We start from the raw sequence: 17,068 nt of genomic DNA, 5'->3' as shown, positions 1-17,068 counted from the left end.
CAAGTGGCTATCGCTGTATACAATGGCAGACAACATAAAATATGATTAGAATGTACAGATTCTCGATGTCATTTTAGTTACCAGTAATAATAATTGAGATAAACAATTATTACACCAAGGAACGTAGTTCCTTCAGAGTATGTAATTGCCAAGCTACCTGCTGAAAGAGGGCAGGGATGTTAAGTCGCCCTTCATTACTGCTTTTAACTTTTTGTCTTATAATAGTGAAAATATAATACAGCACTGTTTAGTGTAAAAACATCAAGCGTCCTTTTTCCCATGCTTTGGCTGAATCTCAAATGGCTGCCTACTCCCTATGTAGTGCATAGGAATTGAAATACTTTCTCCTGCACACAAACAGTGCAAAATATGTCTAAGAAAAGCCATCTGGCCATTCAGCTGCATGTGCCCGATTCCATACTGGACAAACAAAGAACCATTTGAGTGTAGAAGCTAGACTTTCAGAACTTACCTAGTGCACTATATAGGAAGTGGGGGAGCCATTTGATATTCAGCCTGGTTTTATATCGCAGCCTCAGCCTATTTTACGATGGTTTCAAACATGGCTCAGCCAATCAGATTTTAGGACTGTATCCAATTTACTTTTAAAAAATGGGTTTATCAGCTCATGCTTGGCACAAGGTTCCTCAGCTAAGGCCTTCATGAACTGAACTCACAGAGTTAGATGAGGGTAAACGCTGATCCCCACAACACTTAGGCCTGGAAGGTCCCCAGTTTGACATGCTTGCCCTAGCCTTTTGCGTGCACCGGGCAGTCGCCCAGGTCACCCATATGGTAGATGAAGCCATGGCCCCCATGGAATAGCCAGAGCGTTTACAATGGTATGGCCAGGCCAGACCCAGTATTTTTAATAATGTGGCAAACTACTTGGAAAAAATGAAATAAATCAGCAGCAATGTTCTTCTCTGCTTACATTAGGCCTACTTTACTAAAATAACTTTTATAATTATTATTATTATTATTACAATTATTTTTTTAACTGGTTAACACAGCTGATACTGATTTTGTTCCTGTTTTTGACCAGGTTCAGTAAAAAATGTTGCTTGTTTTGTTACTTGTGTCATTTTTACTGCTGAATACTGTTCACTGGTTAAAATCATGTGATCCCACAGCACAATATATAAGCCTACCAAAACAAAAATACTGCATTATATTAATGTATACATTTATTTAGGTGCCTTTAACTGTGTTTCCCTAACGTGTCCACTATTAACTGCTTCTTTAAGCAAAACGAACAAGGCTAATATCAGAGTAAACTTAGTAAACTAGCCAGTCAATGACAAGCTAATTATTGTGGGCACCACCATCTGACTCTTATGACTTATGGGTAACTGCCTGGCATATGAGATGAAACACAGAGTAGGTAGAACAAAATTTCTCTGGTAATTGCTTTGTTGATGATCGCTGTCTCACTTTGCATAACTGGGGTGGCTAGGTTATGTTAGGGTGGCACTGGCCACCCCTGACCACCCTTTTTCTACAGCCCAGAATGGCCAGGACCAGTACTAGTAGCCATGCGTTGTGTTTTATTAGAAAGGAATGTCACTAGCACTAACAGAAATGTTCCATATAGCCTTAAGAGGCAAATAAGGAAAAAGAACAGACACAGGAATGTTATTTCAGTGGGATTTTACTGGAAGAGCTCCATCACTGACAGACATCCTCACAGTCTGTAAGCTAGCAGGCTTAGAGAATACCCATTAACACTGAATAATGGTGTTTTCTCTCTTTTTTCTTTCTTCTCTTAAGGTCATCCTTCGGTCAGAGCGTTAGCATTGCTCCTAGTGTGCCGATACAAATGCAAATAAGGGAGAAGGTAGGAGGAGACATGGGAGATGGAGTTTGAGTTGTTGTGCAATCTAAATCACAAGTAATAGGATTAATATGGTGGTGTTAAAATTGGGGACTTTGATAGGCGAGCATTCCACCACAGGTGGCCATCGAAAACATCTCAGGATACTTTCAGAAGCCCGAGGAAAACGCATAAGGTTTAAAAATGCCAGGACTTTACCACGGGTTATGGAAAATGATCAGCAATGAGAACTTTGAAGCCTACCTGAAAGCTCTCGGTGAGTATCATCTACAGTTTACTTCTTTCATTAAGCCAGTCTGTAGATCTTTTATCTCACTGTGTAAAAAAAAGCAGAACATGGTGTTTAGAAGGGGGCTTTTTAAAAAATTCCCCTCCTTTTGCTGGATATTAAAGAGGAATTCCACTGATTTTCCAAAAAGTTCTGCATGATTAAATGGTAGGATGCAGAGTCGTTCCGAGTGGTTTGATGTGAAATGCTCCATTCTAGAGAAACTTACCAAATTTCAGAATTCTTTACAGTGGTGGTGATGGGAACCAGACGTCTGAAGAGTCTCTAAAATCTACATCACATGAAGTTATTATATGAAATGGTTATGAATGCTCAGCCTGATGTCTGATAATAATAATTTGCAATAGTTTTGAGAAAAGATTTTGGCCTTAACATAGAACTAGGTGCAGGTAATGGTGTTGTGAGGCAAAATAATCCTTAAAGAAAATGTTATTTTTCAAATGTACCATTATTTTGCCATTATCAATATTACATGTGACAGGAGGCACATATAGGTTCAGTCAATTCTGGACAGTAATTAAAATGGCTGTATTCATGCTGCAGACATTGTGATCTCTGGTTCCCATCACCACCACTGTAAAGAAATTGGAGGTTCTTGTTGAGTTTCACATCAAGCCACTCTGAATGACCATGTTTACATCTAAACCATAATTCCGATATTTGTAAAAATTGGTGGAATTACTCTCCAACAGCATACCATCGTATTCACACCCATCTCCTTTCACTTCTGGCAGATGTAAATATCGCCGTTAGGAAAATTGCCACCTTGGTGTTTTGCGACAAAGACATCAACCAAAACGGTGATCACTTCATCATCAGGACCTTCAGTCCATTCAGAAGCTACTCCATGGAGTTTGACATCGGCCAGGAGTTTGAGGAAGATCTGAAAGGAATAGACGACAGGAAATGTATGGTACGTTTACTCATATTCAAGTCGACATATACGGACAATCGGCTGCATTGATGATGCAGCTATAGAAAAGGCTGCCAACATTTATTTCAGAGAAACTAATTCTAATAATGTCAGTTTATTTGAATCCCCACTAACGATAAACGTATGCATAGATACAGCTATTGACTAAAAGTGAAAACATCCATAGACTGCCATTTAAAATACATGTGATTATCTCATTACCTCCTGCTCTGCTGTATTGCTTGCTTTAACTGTCAAGGGCCTATCTCATGTCTTGTGGGATCCAAGGCCACAACCTAAAAAATTGGGTTTACATGGAATTTTCATAAGTAGACAATGAAAAACTTGCATGTTAATGAATTATGCAACATTTGGTTATGATCTTGTGGTTCCACAAGGATTAAACACCTAGCCACTAGAATTGCTTTAAATATCAGCCAACCTTACTGCTTAAGTACTTTGTAACTGCAAGTTGGAATGCATGGGCAGGTTGTGAGCAATGTCTTTGAATATGGGTGGTGGAAAGTCATCCATGTACCAGGGTACCCACTGGCAGACCCTTACAAAAAAGATTGAAGTGTGCTATTAGTATACCTCTTTTAAACTAGAAATAAGTGAGTGTGCTTTCAGTATACTTTTATGTGCTTATCAGAGATATACTAAACAAAAGTTACACTTATGTATACTTGGCTTATACTTACAAGTATACAGAAAGGTTTAAGTATATTCAGCCTATACTTGCACTTTATCTTATACTTATACTTGCACAGTGGGCTGCACCGTCGCCTCACAGCAATAAAGGACTGGGTTTGATGCCCTGGCCGGGTGACCAGGGTCCTCCACTGTGTGGAGTTTGCATGTTCTCTCTGTGTCTGTGTGGGTTTTCTCCAGGTGCTCCAGTTTCCTCCCTACAGTCCAAAGACATACAGTCAGGCATATATATATATATATATAGTTTACTTGGTATACTTCAAATTATACTTTTATAAACTGAAAAGTGGGCCAATTTAGTCCCGAAGAAGTATTGAAATAGTACACTTACCAGTATCCTACTGGTACATAGGTGTTGGTATATTTACTACGTAAAGTATACTTGGGAAATATACTTAATAAAATGTAAAAATGTAGAAAAACCTTCGGTCAGAAGGACAGAACTGAAATGCTACACACAGTAAATACAGTGTTTAAAGGCAAGAGGCAAAACAGCTTGTAACAGTTGGTTAGCCTGTTGTTTGTGTAGCAAGTATGCTAGTTAGCATTAAGCTAATCCATCTGAAGTTTTTGGTAAATTTTAAAGGAATGTGATCTGCATGTTACTAAAACTTCAGCTCAATTAGCAGACAGCTTCAGCTAAACTGGCTATTGTGCTAGTTAGCATATGTCCCTGGTGAAAAAACCAGCACAGATGCATGCATTCCATGCTCATCTAAGCTGGTCTAGGTTGGTCTAACCTGGTTTATTCTGGTCTAGTGCTGATTTAGCTGGTCACGTATCATGGTCATGCTGGTTGACCAGCATACCAGCATCTACAACACAACATATGCTGGTTTTGCCTTGACTAGCCATGCTGGTCTAACTGCATGTTAGTCATCCATTTCAAGTCTTTCTTTAAACACCACATTTAGTACATTTAGTGCTTTGTTCTGTACATCATGCTGAATGTTTTCTATAATGAAAGGTTCCTTTTCTGAGGCCGCCTCAAACCTCACGCCACAGCGAGCCTCAGGATAACAACAGCACAGTAATGACTGCACATGACTACTAACAAGTTACTTGTAGAATTGGAAACCGTTTTTATTCATTTACTGCAAGGTTGGAGTTCCTAATTTAATCAGCTTTGTTTGCATTTTTTGTTTCTTAGGCTGAAATTTCACAAGTCTTAAGCGTCGAATCCGAGTCGAGTTGCGAGTGAGTTAAGAGTGAGTCCGAATCGAGGGAGCCTTAAGTCTGTGAGTGGCTGATTCAAATCCCAATCTCTGCCAACTGGAATCAAACACATCAGTCATTTACTGCAGTTACCTAAACGCCCCCCTTTTCGAAACGTGTTGGGCATTAAATGGCCAAAAACCAGAATTACTTGCATAAAGTACAGATCCTTGAGAAAGCAGCTTAACTCCAGTACCTAAAAATCTGCTTAAAGGGACTGGTTCGCTGGTGAATTTCACAAATTTGTTCTTTCCTTAACTGTATGAGGGGCAAAGTTCACAACAGGCACGTCCCTACTGAGTTTCAACATCGTGTCTCATAATGGGATGGAGCTCGGCCAAGATTTAGACTAACTTGCATTGTTCATTGTTTAACAGTCTTCATACCTAGAACATGCAAATATTCCCTCATCCACCAGCAGACTAACGTATCAACTAACCCGATATATACAGCATTTAGAGAACCTTCCCTTTCCTCTGTATAATTCAGTTCTTATGATGTAAACAAAGTCATTCAGAGTGGTTTAATGTGAAGTGCTCCATTCTAGAGAAACTGGCCGACTTGTTCACAATGGTAGTGATGGGAACCAGACGTCTGAAGCGTTGAATGCCTCTGAAAACTCCCTCATAGAAAGTCATTACATGAAATGATTATGAATACGCTGTCAGACACCTGAGGTATTGTTTGACAGTAGTTTTGACGGAAGATTTTGGGGTTGAGACTAACTGATTATACGAGTGGTATCAGGTGAGCCCCTGCTTGCTTGGAATGAAAACCTGCAGGCACACCAGCCCTCAGATCAGAGTTGGGAAGTAACGGAATACAAGTATTGGGAATACATATTCAGAACACAGAAATTAAGTATCTGTATTCAGTCCCAGTTACGTTTTGTAAAGGAAGTATTCAGAGTACAGTTACTTTATACATTTTTGGGAGAGTAATTTAGAATGCTTAATCACTAAAGAAAAAAATCATACAATCTTCAAAAGAATACAGCAGTGCTTGTTTATGAACTATTTTAAAATTGGTGCACAGCATGGAACAAACATGCTTGTTAGATGAACTCTAAAAGGAAAAAACACTGAAATTCCTGCTAAAGCCTGAGTAGACTGATAAATCAATGTGATCAGTTATTAATCTCAGTGTTACTCAGCTCTGCTAAAGCCTGAGTAGACTGATAAATCAATGCAATGATCAGTTATTAATCTCAGTGTTACTCAGCTCTGCTAAAGCCTGAGTAGACTGATAAATCAATGCAATGATCAGTTATTAATCTCAGTGTTACTGAGCTCTGCTAAAGCCTGAGTAGACTGATAAATCAATGTGATGATCAGTTATTAATCTCAGTGTTACTGAGCTCTGCTAAAGCCTGAGTAGACTGATAAATCACTGTGATGATCAGTTATTAATCTCAGTGTTACTGAGCTCTGCTAAAGCCTGAGTAGACTGATAAATCAATGTGATGATCAGTTATTAATCTCAGTGTTATTGAGCTCTGCTAAAGCCTGAGTAGACTGATAAATCATTGTGATGATCCGTTATTAATCTCAGTGTTACTGAGCTCTGTGAAAGAAAGCCTCCATTAGCCTGTGAATGTAATGTAAGTTAGCATGGTGAAAAGTCCTCAAAAGTCCCCCTAAAACAAATGTGCTGAGAACACATTACATGCAGTTAAATAATTAATGAAAGCTAGTTATTCTGGATGTTGTAAGAGCGCAGACTAATTTGGTAGCGAGGAAATAAAAGAGCTATATTTGTGCTGTAGATATTGTGCCCCCTTGTTCTAATCACCATCATTGTAAAAAAATCACCAATGAGTTGGTGAGATCTCTGTAATAAGCCATTTCACATCAAGCCACTCTGAATGATATTTACATATGTATGAATTAATTATTCAGAAATGTTGAAAAATAGGTTGAATACTAATTAAAGGCAAGAAGAATTTCCACCACTGCCTGCAGTTTAAACGGCACTTCTGGGGCAGCAGACAGTAGAATGTGGAGTGCTGGTGAAGTAGTAGCACTGTAACTGATGCATGCTCCCTTGGTATTTAGCTATTTTTGCACAGACACATACATATAAGAGAGTGTAGCCTAGTTTTGTCATATTGGCTGGATTAAACCTACATTCTGCATCAGTAGTGCACAGTAGTAGAGGGCAGCAGGTTGGAATAATTGGGCAGTCCTTCAATGCTGCCTAAATCCTTACATTGAGGGGAAAGACACTTTTTTTTACATACTTCCAGTACATATATCTACTTCATTTAAACACATAATGCTTTTGACTTTCTACTTACAAGTATGAACAAAAGTATGTATTCATGAGCATAAAAGTCTACAATATATATATATATATATATATATATATATATATATATATATGCTACAAATTGTTCAGGGCTGATTTGGAACAGTGTACACTGGTCAGATGAAGCATGAAGGTGGTAGCATCATGATTTGGGGCTGCTTCTCTGCAAAAGGTACTGGGGCATTACACATCATCGAAGCAAACAAGAGTGATGTACCAGGGACATATCAGAGGACAACGGAGAGAAAAAGGGAGGAGAAGGATGTTTCAAAAAGACAACAACCCCAAACAAACATGAAAAATAACTCAAGATTATTGTAGTTTCTAAAAAGGGTAAAGGTGCTTGCATGGCCAAGCCTGAGTCCCACTGAAAATTTATGGAGGATATTGAAATTGTGAGTTCAACAGAGCGACTCTTGTAACCATGGCGAATTGTAAATGGTTTGGGCCAAAACTGAACCACAGTGCTGCAAAAGCTAATTACTTCTTACAGTAGAAATCTCAAAGCTGTCATTTTTTAATTTTATTTTACCTTTATTTAACCAGGCTAATCACATTGAGATTCAAAATCTCTTTTACAAGCGAGCCCTGGACAAGAAGGCAGCGCACAAAACAATCAACAAAGGAACAACACCACCACGACCGACAAAATCAAATCAGGGTCAAAACCCAATTAAAAACAAGAACAAACAGAAGGATATGATTCTTTAACAAGTATCTTAAAATCACTCAAGGAAATAAACAATTATCAAATGTTTTCGCAGATCATTCCATGCAGATGGAGCACTGTAACCAAAAGCTTCCTTGCTATATTCAGACTGTACTATCAGAACATCCAGCTGAATGTAACTATTAGAACGTAAATTGCAGCAAGACTTATTTGTTGATATGAATGCAGACAAATATGAAGGAAGCTGACCAATTATTGCTTTGTAGACAAAAAACTATCCAATGAATTTGTCTTCGCACTGAAAGTGAAGGCCAACCAACCGTTTCATAAAATGCCAATAACGGCTTTGCAACAAAGTGCTGATGTTTTTCATTTGTCATGTCTGAAATTCTGATTACCATGGCAAGCCTTTTTTAGCTTCTATTTCCAAATTTTCTTGGTCGCAGGATTTCAGTTGACAGTTAAAAATTAGAATTCCATGAGTCAATGTTAAATATTAAATTTTGACAAGGTTTTAAATGTAAGAAATGAATTAGAAATTGGCATTTTCACATGTATGAGTTGAATTTCATCCCTTAATTCATTGTAAATTGGAAAATATAATTAAAAGCCAAACTGTTCACAATAAAATCAATTGGAACATGTAATAAGAATCACAACATGTCAAATTACTCTTCACTTATTTGGATTATGCCTAATCCATGCACAGGAGGGGGATTCGCCAAGGTAGGTTTACAGCAAAAATGACCCCCAGAGTAATTCAAGTGTTATTTCTTGTGAGATTGTGTCATGAAATGAATTGATATCAGTGCATATAAATGAAGGAAAAGCGCAGCAACACCTCACATCACACAAACGGTAAAACAGATGGCTCTCCTTGTTTATGAATGAGCAAATATGTTACCGCAGAACTATTGGCTCTTAACATTAGGGCTGGGCGATATAACAATATTTATCGCTATAGTGATGCAGTGGGTAGCGCTGTTGCCTCACAGCAAGAAGGACCTGGGTTCGGTTCCCCGGCCGGGTGCCCAGGGTCTTTTCTGTGAGGAGTTTGCATGTTCTCCCCGTGTCTGCGTGGGTTTCCTCCGGGTACTCTAGTTTCCTCCCACAGTCCAAAGACATGCAGTCAGGCCAATTGGACATGCTGAATTGCCCCTAGGTGTGAGTGCGATTGAATATGTCTGTCTGTCTGCCCTGCGATGGACTGGCAACCTGTTAGTCCCGTTTACTACTATTTAATACTATCATTGTACTGAGTTTTTGATAGCATTTTTTTAATCAGATGTCAGAAAAAAAGAAATATTGTGACATTTAATGCATCATGAAAACTTCTTGAGAATACATTTCTGCCATATTGCCAGCTCCACTTAATGTGACGGTAAATCTGGCAGTGCGTTTTATGAATCTGGCCCATTATGTGGAAAATTTGAAGTGGATATATGCACAGGAAGTATATTATATAACGCAAAGTGTCTGAACCCTTGTTTTCCTCACTGTATGTGACCAAATACAAAGAAATGCTAATTTTTTAGAACTCCGGCTACATGTGACAGCCTTTCAGAGTGATTATCCCACTGGGCTGAGAATAATTTTCAAGCCAGTCGCCTTTTCTTTAAGCCCCAGTTTCCATGCAGCTGAAACCATTCACTTCACAATAGACACTACATCTTACAGTATAGTGAGACACAGCATGCTTTTCACTCTCCAGTTGTCTTCCACCCTTTCTTTGTTTCTTGCACTTGGAGGAACTTGGCATTAGTAAGAGTCTATGATGACCTTCTCCTTTCGGTGTTGGCGGAAAGTGACAGTGTTGTCAGTGCTGCTTTGTTCTCTGGATGCAGACAGCCATGCTGGTATCTCCTCCCTAAAGGCCAAGCTTTGTTCACACTCATTCGCTGTGTCGGCTTGAAATGGCCTGTGAAATTGTTCTCTGGGCCCCAGTTAATGACTAACAGCAGCTCCGAACCCCGCGACCCACCGTCTCCGTAATGAAATGCCAGTCAGCGTTCGGCATCATCCTTGAGGAGGCGCCGTCACCGAGGCTGCTTGAACCATCTCCTCGCTGCTGTCCTTCTTGCAGTAGCATGTAATTAGAGGGAAGATCCATTTGTTCTGGTCGCACTGTAATTCTCTCCTCTTCTTTCGCGCAGCGTCTGTCTATGTACAGTAGGTGTGTCTGTCTGTAATCGGTTATTTCCTTTGCACCTCTTCGACTGCTTATTCTTCTCCTTTGTGTTGTTCTACATGTATTAGCCAGTGAGCACATATGCAGTACTATAGTTGCCTCGCCCATCTTTCTTCCACTAGACGACCGTGACCTGGGACGGGGACAGGCTGGAGTGCGTGCAGAAAGGGGAGGTTGAGGACAGGGGCTGGACCCACTGGATCGATGAAGATCACCTTCATGTGGTAAGCACAACCTGTTTTGACTCATTATTAGGCCTGCCAAATGATTAAATAATTATTAATCGCGATTAATCGCATTTTTGAGAAGTTAATCGTGAATAATCGCATGTCAGTTTTGCTCAGATTTGGCCCTAAAGATTTATTTTTCTATGTAAAGCAGTGTATTTTGTTATTGATATATGAGTTGACAAAATAGCCTCATCAGAATTTTGTATTTATTGGATTTATTACTTTCAACAGACCTGAACATCACAATCTCAGTAGATTTCTAGTTTTCATCACCATCCAGGGAGAGTAACAGTGGCATGTTCCAAGTCAAAACTCAGAGACCATCCTTGATTTATTTAAATTAAATAAGTACAAGTTATATATATATATATATATATAAGATAATCCACTTGCATAAAGAAGGAGGAGGGAAAAACAAGTGAAAACAACAAGAGTTTCCAAAATTGGAGTTCAGAAATTATTTCAAGATGGTGGGCAAATGGTGGGGTACTAAAGACCTTTCTGCATATTTTTGCCAGTGGTCAGCACTTTTAACATTCTAGAGGCAGCTTGCCATCAATGACTTTGTTTACATGCAAAGATTTTTGCCAATCTGATTGAATAAATTCTGATTATAGATTAGGAATGAGGTGTTGATATGTTCACTCTACTCAACAATCTGATGGAAATTCTCCATTTACATGCGCACTACATGTAATCCGATCTAAAATTACACACGTGTAGAGCACCACTTAGTGTGGACGTTACCATGACAACAAGCATCACGTGAGGTCCAGTCAGAGTGAGACGAGCAGCAGTGAGCAACACTTTTGTTTTTAATTGCTTTAAAATTAAAAATCCACAGATGTTTCTGTCCATCCTTCTACTGTGAGAAGACAACTCAACACCTGTATTATAAGAGGTAGAAAATGCTGCCAACTTCTAAGACTGAACTTCGGAGCTGTGGAGAAATATCCCTGCAGACTCAAAGCAAGTCACCTGAAAAGAATGGGAGCTGTAATGAAGGCGCAGTGATTGTGTTTGAAGTTTTGATGTATTTCTCTTTTCTGCTTTTATTGTCCTGACTCTGAAAACTAATCAGCATTTTGAAAGGAAATTACATAAATGAAAGATGGTCTCTGACTTTTGCGCTGTACTGTATATCATATATACAGTCAGTTTTTTGCAACTCCTCCACAATTGTAGCCCTTTCGATCTTGTTCATACAGCTCATTGATTTTCAAGGAAAACTGGAGCTTTTGTTAGTGTGCTGCTTGTTGAATTCTCCACAGGTTTCCCACAAGCACTGTCCAGTGTAGTCTGCTGAAGCTGCTGAAGGTGCATTGTATGTATGTGAACGAAAGTGACATTAAAAATGGAGGTGTTATAATTTATCACAGTAATGTATTATTAACATGTTATTAATACAGTAACTTTGACAGCCCTACTTTTTATGTATTGCAGTATTTCCTAATCCATTGCAATGTATCTTGATCCAGCTTAGAAAGGGCTCAATAATCAGTTGATGAGCCTGATCAGACTTGTTAAGTGGATTTAAACACAATTTCTACACTTTACAAATGCAAATATATCACAACTGGCATCAACGAATATGCATATGAGAAATATTGGATAGTGGAATTCCCATATTGGTGCATTAGTGGTAGTAGGCTATCATTATTTGTAAAATTTTGACTGAAAAGCATTGAATTACCGCTGAAAGCCAATACTGAGCAGCCGTGGAAATAAAACTCTCCCTCACTGCTCTTCAAGCTGACTGACAAATTGAAAACAAAACCTTAAGGCGTTCTACAAATGTGAGTCATGATGGCATTACAGCGACCTACTGCTAGGAATGCTTTAGCTCTGAGTTTTTAAAATGAATCATAAAAAACTGTATCAAAGTTCTACAGATAAGCACTCTTTTCTGCTATAGAATATCATCAGAGGATATTAATGTTAGCTAACATAATGAATGCTAATGGAATGAATCAGTGAAAAATCTAATTTATACAATTTTCCACTTACCTTGCATGTAGTCGATCAGCCAAGATTCATTCGTTGTCCAAATTTTGATCCTTTTGACAGTCTGACGTTTAGGCTAATGTTGCTAACAAACACTAGAAGTCAGAACCACAGAAATTGCAAACGTAATTGATAGCATCCAGACGCCTAGACTAAAAAGGGCTAGACAGTGAAGTTTTCTAGCTAACATAACAGTTATGCCATGCCATAAACCAAGTCTGTGTGATCTCACCGAAGATCTAGATGTGATTTGAGCGAGACAAGAGAGGTTTTGAGGATGTATTTACAATAAAGATTTGGGTGACTATTGACTTCTAGTGTTTGGTAGTAACCTTAGCCCCAGCAAAGAGCTGCACATATCAGAACCATATATTCTCTGCACACACTACAGAACACGTTTGATTCTAGTTTTCACTCCAACACCAGTCACTCGACTTTGCGCTATCCTCTAAAAGGGTGTTCTTTTAGCATCAGTTAGCTACAACCATGCTGTGGTGTGGCACAGTTGGCCTGCTAACTAAGCTCTCTCCCAAACACCATAGAACAGGTTCACTGTACTTTCGGTCTCTCAAACATTTTTATCATCTAAATTTGTGTCAACAGAGCACAAATTTACAGAATCAAAGCTGTTCTGTGATGGGTGGCGCTGTTTGGGTCTGTAGCCTGCTCGCTAAGCTAACGTCTATCAGGCTACAGATCCAAACACTACAGCACAGGTTTAATTTCGCCTTTCTGCCAATGGCTGCTCGACTTCACTCCCTTAGATTTTAATCATTTTTTAATCGTCTAAACTTGTGCTTCAGTTAGCCAGAATCGAGCATGTTCTGTGGTGCGTAGAGCCGTTAGCACGCTAACCTGCTCCTCTCTCCTGGTTAGCAGCACCAGTTAACATTTATCAATTGTTCGGTAGATGGTTTAACATTTATTCAATGATGGCCTGAAAACTGTGCACTGTGTTCACTTGGTAACAACATAAAGCAAATAGCTTTTTCCCAGTTTGAAGTAAAGCTAGACGAGACGGTTAGCATTAGTGTGAGTGTTATAAGTGACTTCTATCAGCAGCAGCTCAGCTTTTATGTTTTTTTTGACACAAATACCATCATATAACATGTAGCCTGGTGAAATGTCAGGAAGGTATGAAGGTATGAAAAAATAGATACCTCCAGAGCCTCCCGAATACATGTTAGAGTGTTGCTGGGAGCTGAGATGGTGCAAAAATATGGGCTGTCTATGATTCTCTAAGGACTGGATTGGAATACACGGCTTTGGATTGTCAGTTTTAGTAGCATGCAATGAAAATCTAGTGCCAAAGGTTCACCATTCACAGCTATTGATGTTCCTCAGATGAGACACCTCAGACATCGGAGCAATAATAAACCTATTAAGTTAGTTTTGCATCATAATTACGCATCTTGGACGCTGTTAACAACAATGTAAATGAGCTGTTGACTGTCTGAAGTGCTGAAAGGCTGACAACAGATGTTTGACTTCAGCTGTGTTGGTGATTATGCTTGAATATTATGGAACACCTCAACTGAATTTGACGCAACTGACACCTGTGGGCTCAGCGAACCGGTAACGATGGCACATTTACAAGGCAGTAAAATGCAAATGAGATGTGATTTGTCTAAGACGCTTATGTTTATCTGATGTGCAGGAGATGAGAGCGAGAGGAGTCACGTGCAAGCAGGTCTACAAGAGGACCTAAACCGGCAGGCCAGAGCGGCGCCCCCTGCTGGAGAACCACGAGAGACACAGAGACACCTCAAGGATATGATGGAGACATCCTTTCATTTGTTCTTTCTTCCGTTCCACTTGTCTCGTTAAATCTGTATAGGCAAACATTGTTTATGAAAGTTTTGATTCAGTTCCAGTAGATGTAGATCTCTGATAACTGTCATTTAGAGGCCAATAACAAGCGCAATATGAAAGGATTTGTACTGAATAGACAAGGAATATAATGTGTTCATTCCAAGAAAATCTCCTGATAATATCCCAGAATAATGACGGAACGTAAAGAGGGTGAGGGATATCAGCGTAGCTGAGCTAATTCAATCTTGGTTGACGAGTGCAGTATGTGTTCTCCTTTGTCTGCTGCAGGTGTGGCCACAATGAAAGAAATAAACAGAATAAAGAAAGTGGAATATGGTAATGCTAGTGCTGTTTGTATGTGGGTGTAGTATATGAATATGTGTATTTGTGGGCAGCAGGTGGGGTTATTGCATATGTGCAAATTAAATATATATCCAAACATGCACATAACAAACAGACAATGCAAAATATGAAAAATATGATCAACACAACCAGTGAATCAAAATGTTAAATACTTAAATCCATCTCTCTGATTTCACTGTGACTGCAGGGACATCAGTAAAAAGTTCTACATCTTACTCTCGTATAATTTTTACATATGCACTTATTATGTGGTTATATTTTTACATGCCCGTCTCTCAGATCCCTCAGAATTAACTAGGCTGCTTTTGTTAGTGTGGCTTTAAGACATATGACCTCTACTGTGTCTTGAACAAAAGGCTGTAACAGACAGAAATACTCAGGGATGTCAGAAAAAATAAATTTGGTCCAGTTAAACTCCACTGCCCCAGTGAAAAGTCTCCTGGGTCGTGGCCCGGTCAAACTTCATTGCTGTAGTAAAAAGTCTCCCGGCCTGCCGCCCAGACAAACTCAACCTTGGTGCAATCTATGGACCAGTCAAACTATGCTGCTGCAGTTGAAAGTCCGGTGGCCCGGTCATACTCAGCTGCCATGGTGAAAAGTATCTCGGCCTATGGCACAGTCAAACTCTGCCACCATGTGAGACGCCACTACAATGAGGTGTCCATTAGTTTGCTGTGATGAAAAGTCTCTCGATCCACGGCCCAGTCAAAATGTGCCACCATGGTGAAAAGTCTCCTGCCCCGTGGCCCAGTCAAACTCCAACCATGGTGAAAAGTCTCTCAACCCATGGCCCAGTCGAATTCTGTCACCACGGTGAAAAAGTCTCTTGATCCATGGCCCAGTCAAACTCTGCCACCACAGTGAAAAGCCACTTGACCCACTGCCCAGTTAAACTCTGCCACCACGATGAAGTCTCCCAACTCATGGCCCAGTCAAACTCTGCCACCACAGTGAAAAGCCACTTGATCCACTGCCCAGTTAAACTCTGCTACCACAATGAAGTCTCCCAACCCATGACCCAGGCAAACTCTGCCACCATGGTGAAAAGTCTCAAAAAACCCCAAAGTCTTTTGGTCAGTGAATCAGTAAAACTCCCCTGCCACCCACGGCCCAGGCAGACACAGTGCAAAGGCCTTTGCGATGAAATGTCCCTTGGCCAAAGGTCCAGTAAAACCCCCCCTCACCTTGAGGTTTCCTGGCCCATGGCTGAGCAAAACTGTACCGCCACAGTAAAAAGTCTACTGACCCATTGCACAGTCAAACTCCACTGCCGCAGTGCAAAGTCTGTTAGATGATTCTCAGTCACTCTCAGTCCACCAGGGAAAGTTCAAACCAAATCACAAACATCCCTCAAACAACACAAAACAAACAAACAAAAACCCAATGTAAAGTGGCAGCCAAACCACATCATTCTTACATTCAAAACACACACTTCTCAATAATTATTTCAGTTGGTCAACATCTTTTCAGATGTCTTGACCCATTTGAAGGCTGCAGTGATCAATGTGTTTCCCAGCATCACGACTTTTAATCATTTTCCCCCACATCTGTCTGCAGTAACAACACACTTTATCACCTCGGCATAAATGGATGGGGCTAAACTGTTGTTACCTGAACAGACAGTTGTATGGAAATGGTCATAACCATGATCTAAATGGCCGTTTTTTTGCAGCTTAGCTTTCACACATCAACTGTATAGACTAGGGATGAGAACAGTATGTTTTAAAACTATAACAATGTTTATATAGTACTTCACATTCTTTTATGTTGAAAAAGGAAGGGAAAATCTGCTTTTCATTGATGTGGGCCTTTTAAATATGAAAACAATGTGAACAGTACATGTATGTGTGGTAAAAGGAATTCAAGTCAAGGACATATTCACACCAATTACTGCATCTGTGCTCTTTGCTCAACAATTACAAGAAATGGGTAAGGAAACATGGGCTTTGCTAAGTGTTCAGTGGGGTGTAACAGACCAGAGCTTGCGCGTGAACAACATGCAGTCGTGCAGTGTGAATAATCAATATCCCACACACTGAGCCATCCATTGAGTGTGGCCTCTGTTCTCTCCGCTTCTGCAGCAGGTGCCAAAATGAGGCTGCTTTGGCCATCTTGGGGGCTTCACTGCCAAACCAGATTCTTGCAATGTACGGTGGAGGGATGCAGAGGCAGGCTGATTATTAGGCATTGCTTCTTTTTGAAATGATCTTACTAGAACTCAAAATCTCGTTTTGTTAGCGGCTATTTTACATCCACAGCAGCAAAAACTATGTTTTGCAATGGCACTGAAATATACTGCAGATTGGAGGAATGTATCAGAATGGCACACTGAATGTGGAGTGGCTCTCACTGGGCCTCACCCAGCCCCCGCTGCCAGGCTTTTCTGGGCTTGATTTGGCCATTAGGCTGTCTTTATGCCCCCTGTCTCCAAAATTGAGCTAGAAGAATTTGGATTACAGGCAATAAACTCATAGAAATGATCTTATGTCCAAGTGTTTGCCACTTCACAGCCTGGTATGAAGGGAATGTCTA

The 17,068-nt window shown here is 39.9% G+C and overlaps 1 protein-coding gene across 1 annotated transcript; it reads left to right on the top strand.

Annotated features, from left to right (window-relative positions):
* Window positions 1-1,822: 1,822 nt before the first annotated feature.
* Window positions 1,823-14,636, top strand: rbp1.1 (retinol binding protein 1, cellular, tandem duplicate 1). The gene is made up of 4 exons (XM_036596516.1): window positions 1,823-2,090; window positions 2,858-3,036; window positions 10,250-10,351; window positions 14,019-14,636. Exons 1-4 carry the CDS (start codon window positions 2,018-2,020, stop codon window positions 14,067-14,069), a joined length of 405 nt encoding a protein of 134 aa, XP_036452409.1. The 5' UTR covers window positions 1,823-2,017; the 3' UTR covers window positions 14,070-14,636.
* The last annotated feature ends 2,432 nt before the right edge of the window (window positions 14,637-17,068 follow it).

This window comes from Colossoma macropomum, unplaced genomic scaffold, assembly GCF_904425465.1.
Source record: "Colossoma macropomum unplaced genomic scaffold, Colossoma_macropomum, whole genome shotgun sequence".
NCBI classification, from domain to species: Eukaryota; Metazoa; Chordata; class Actinopteri; order Characiformes; family Serrasalmidae; genus Colossoma; species Colossoma macropomum.
This window is presented reverse-complemented; position numbering and strand designations above follow the sequence as displayed.

Excerpts from the sequence above, each read along its gene's own strand:
- rbp1.1 (XM_036596516.1), top strand. The coding sequence starts at position 2,018 with ATGCCAGGACTTTACCACGGGTTATGGAAAATGATCAGCAATGAGAAC. Across the intron at positions 2,091-2,857 it reads AGCCTACCTGAAAGCTCTCG|ATGTAAATATCGCCGTTAGG; the intron begins GTGAGTATCATC and ends CACTTCTGGCAG. Across the intron at positions 3,037-10,249 it reads TAGACGACAGGAAATGTATG|ACGACCGTGACCTGGGACGG; the intron begins GTACGTTTACTC and ends TTCTTCCACTAG.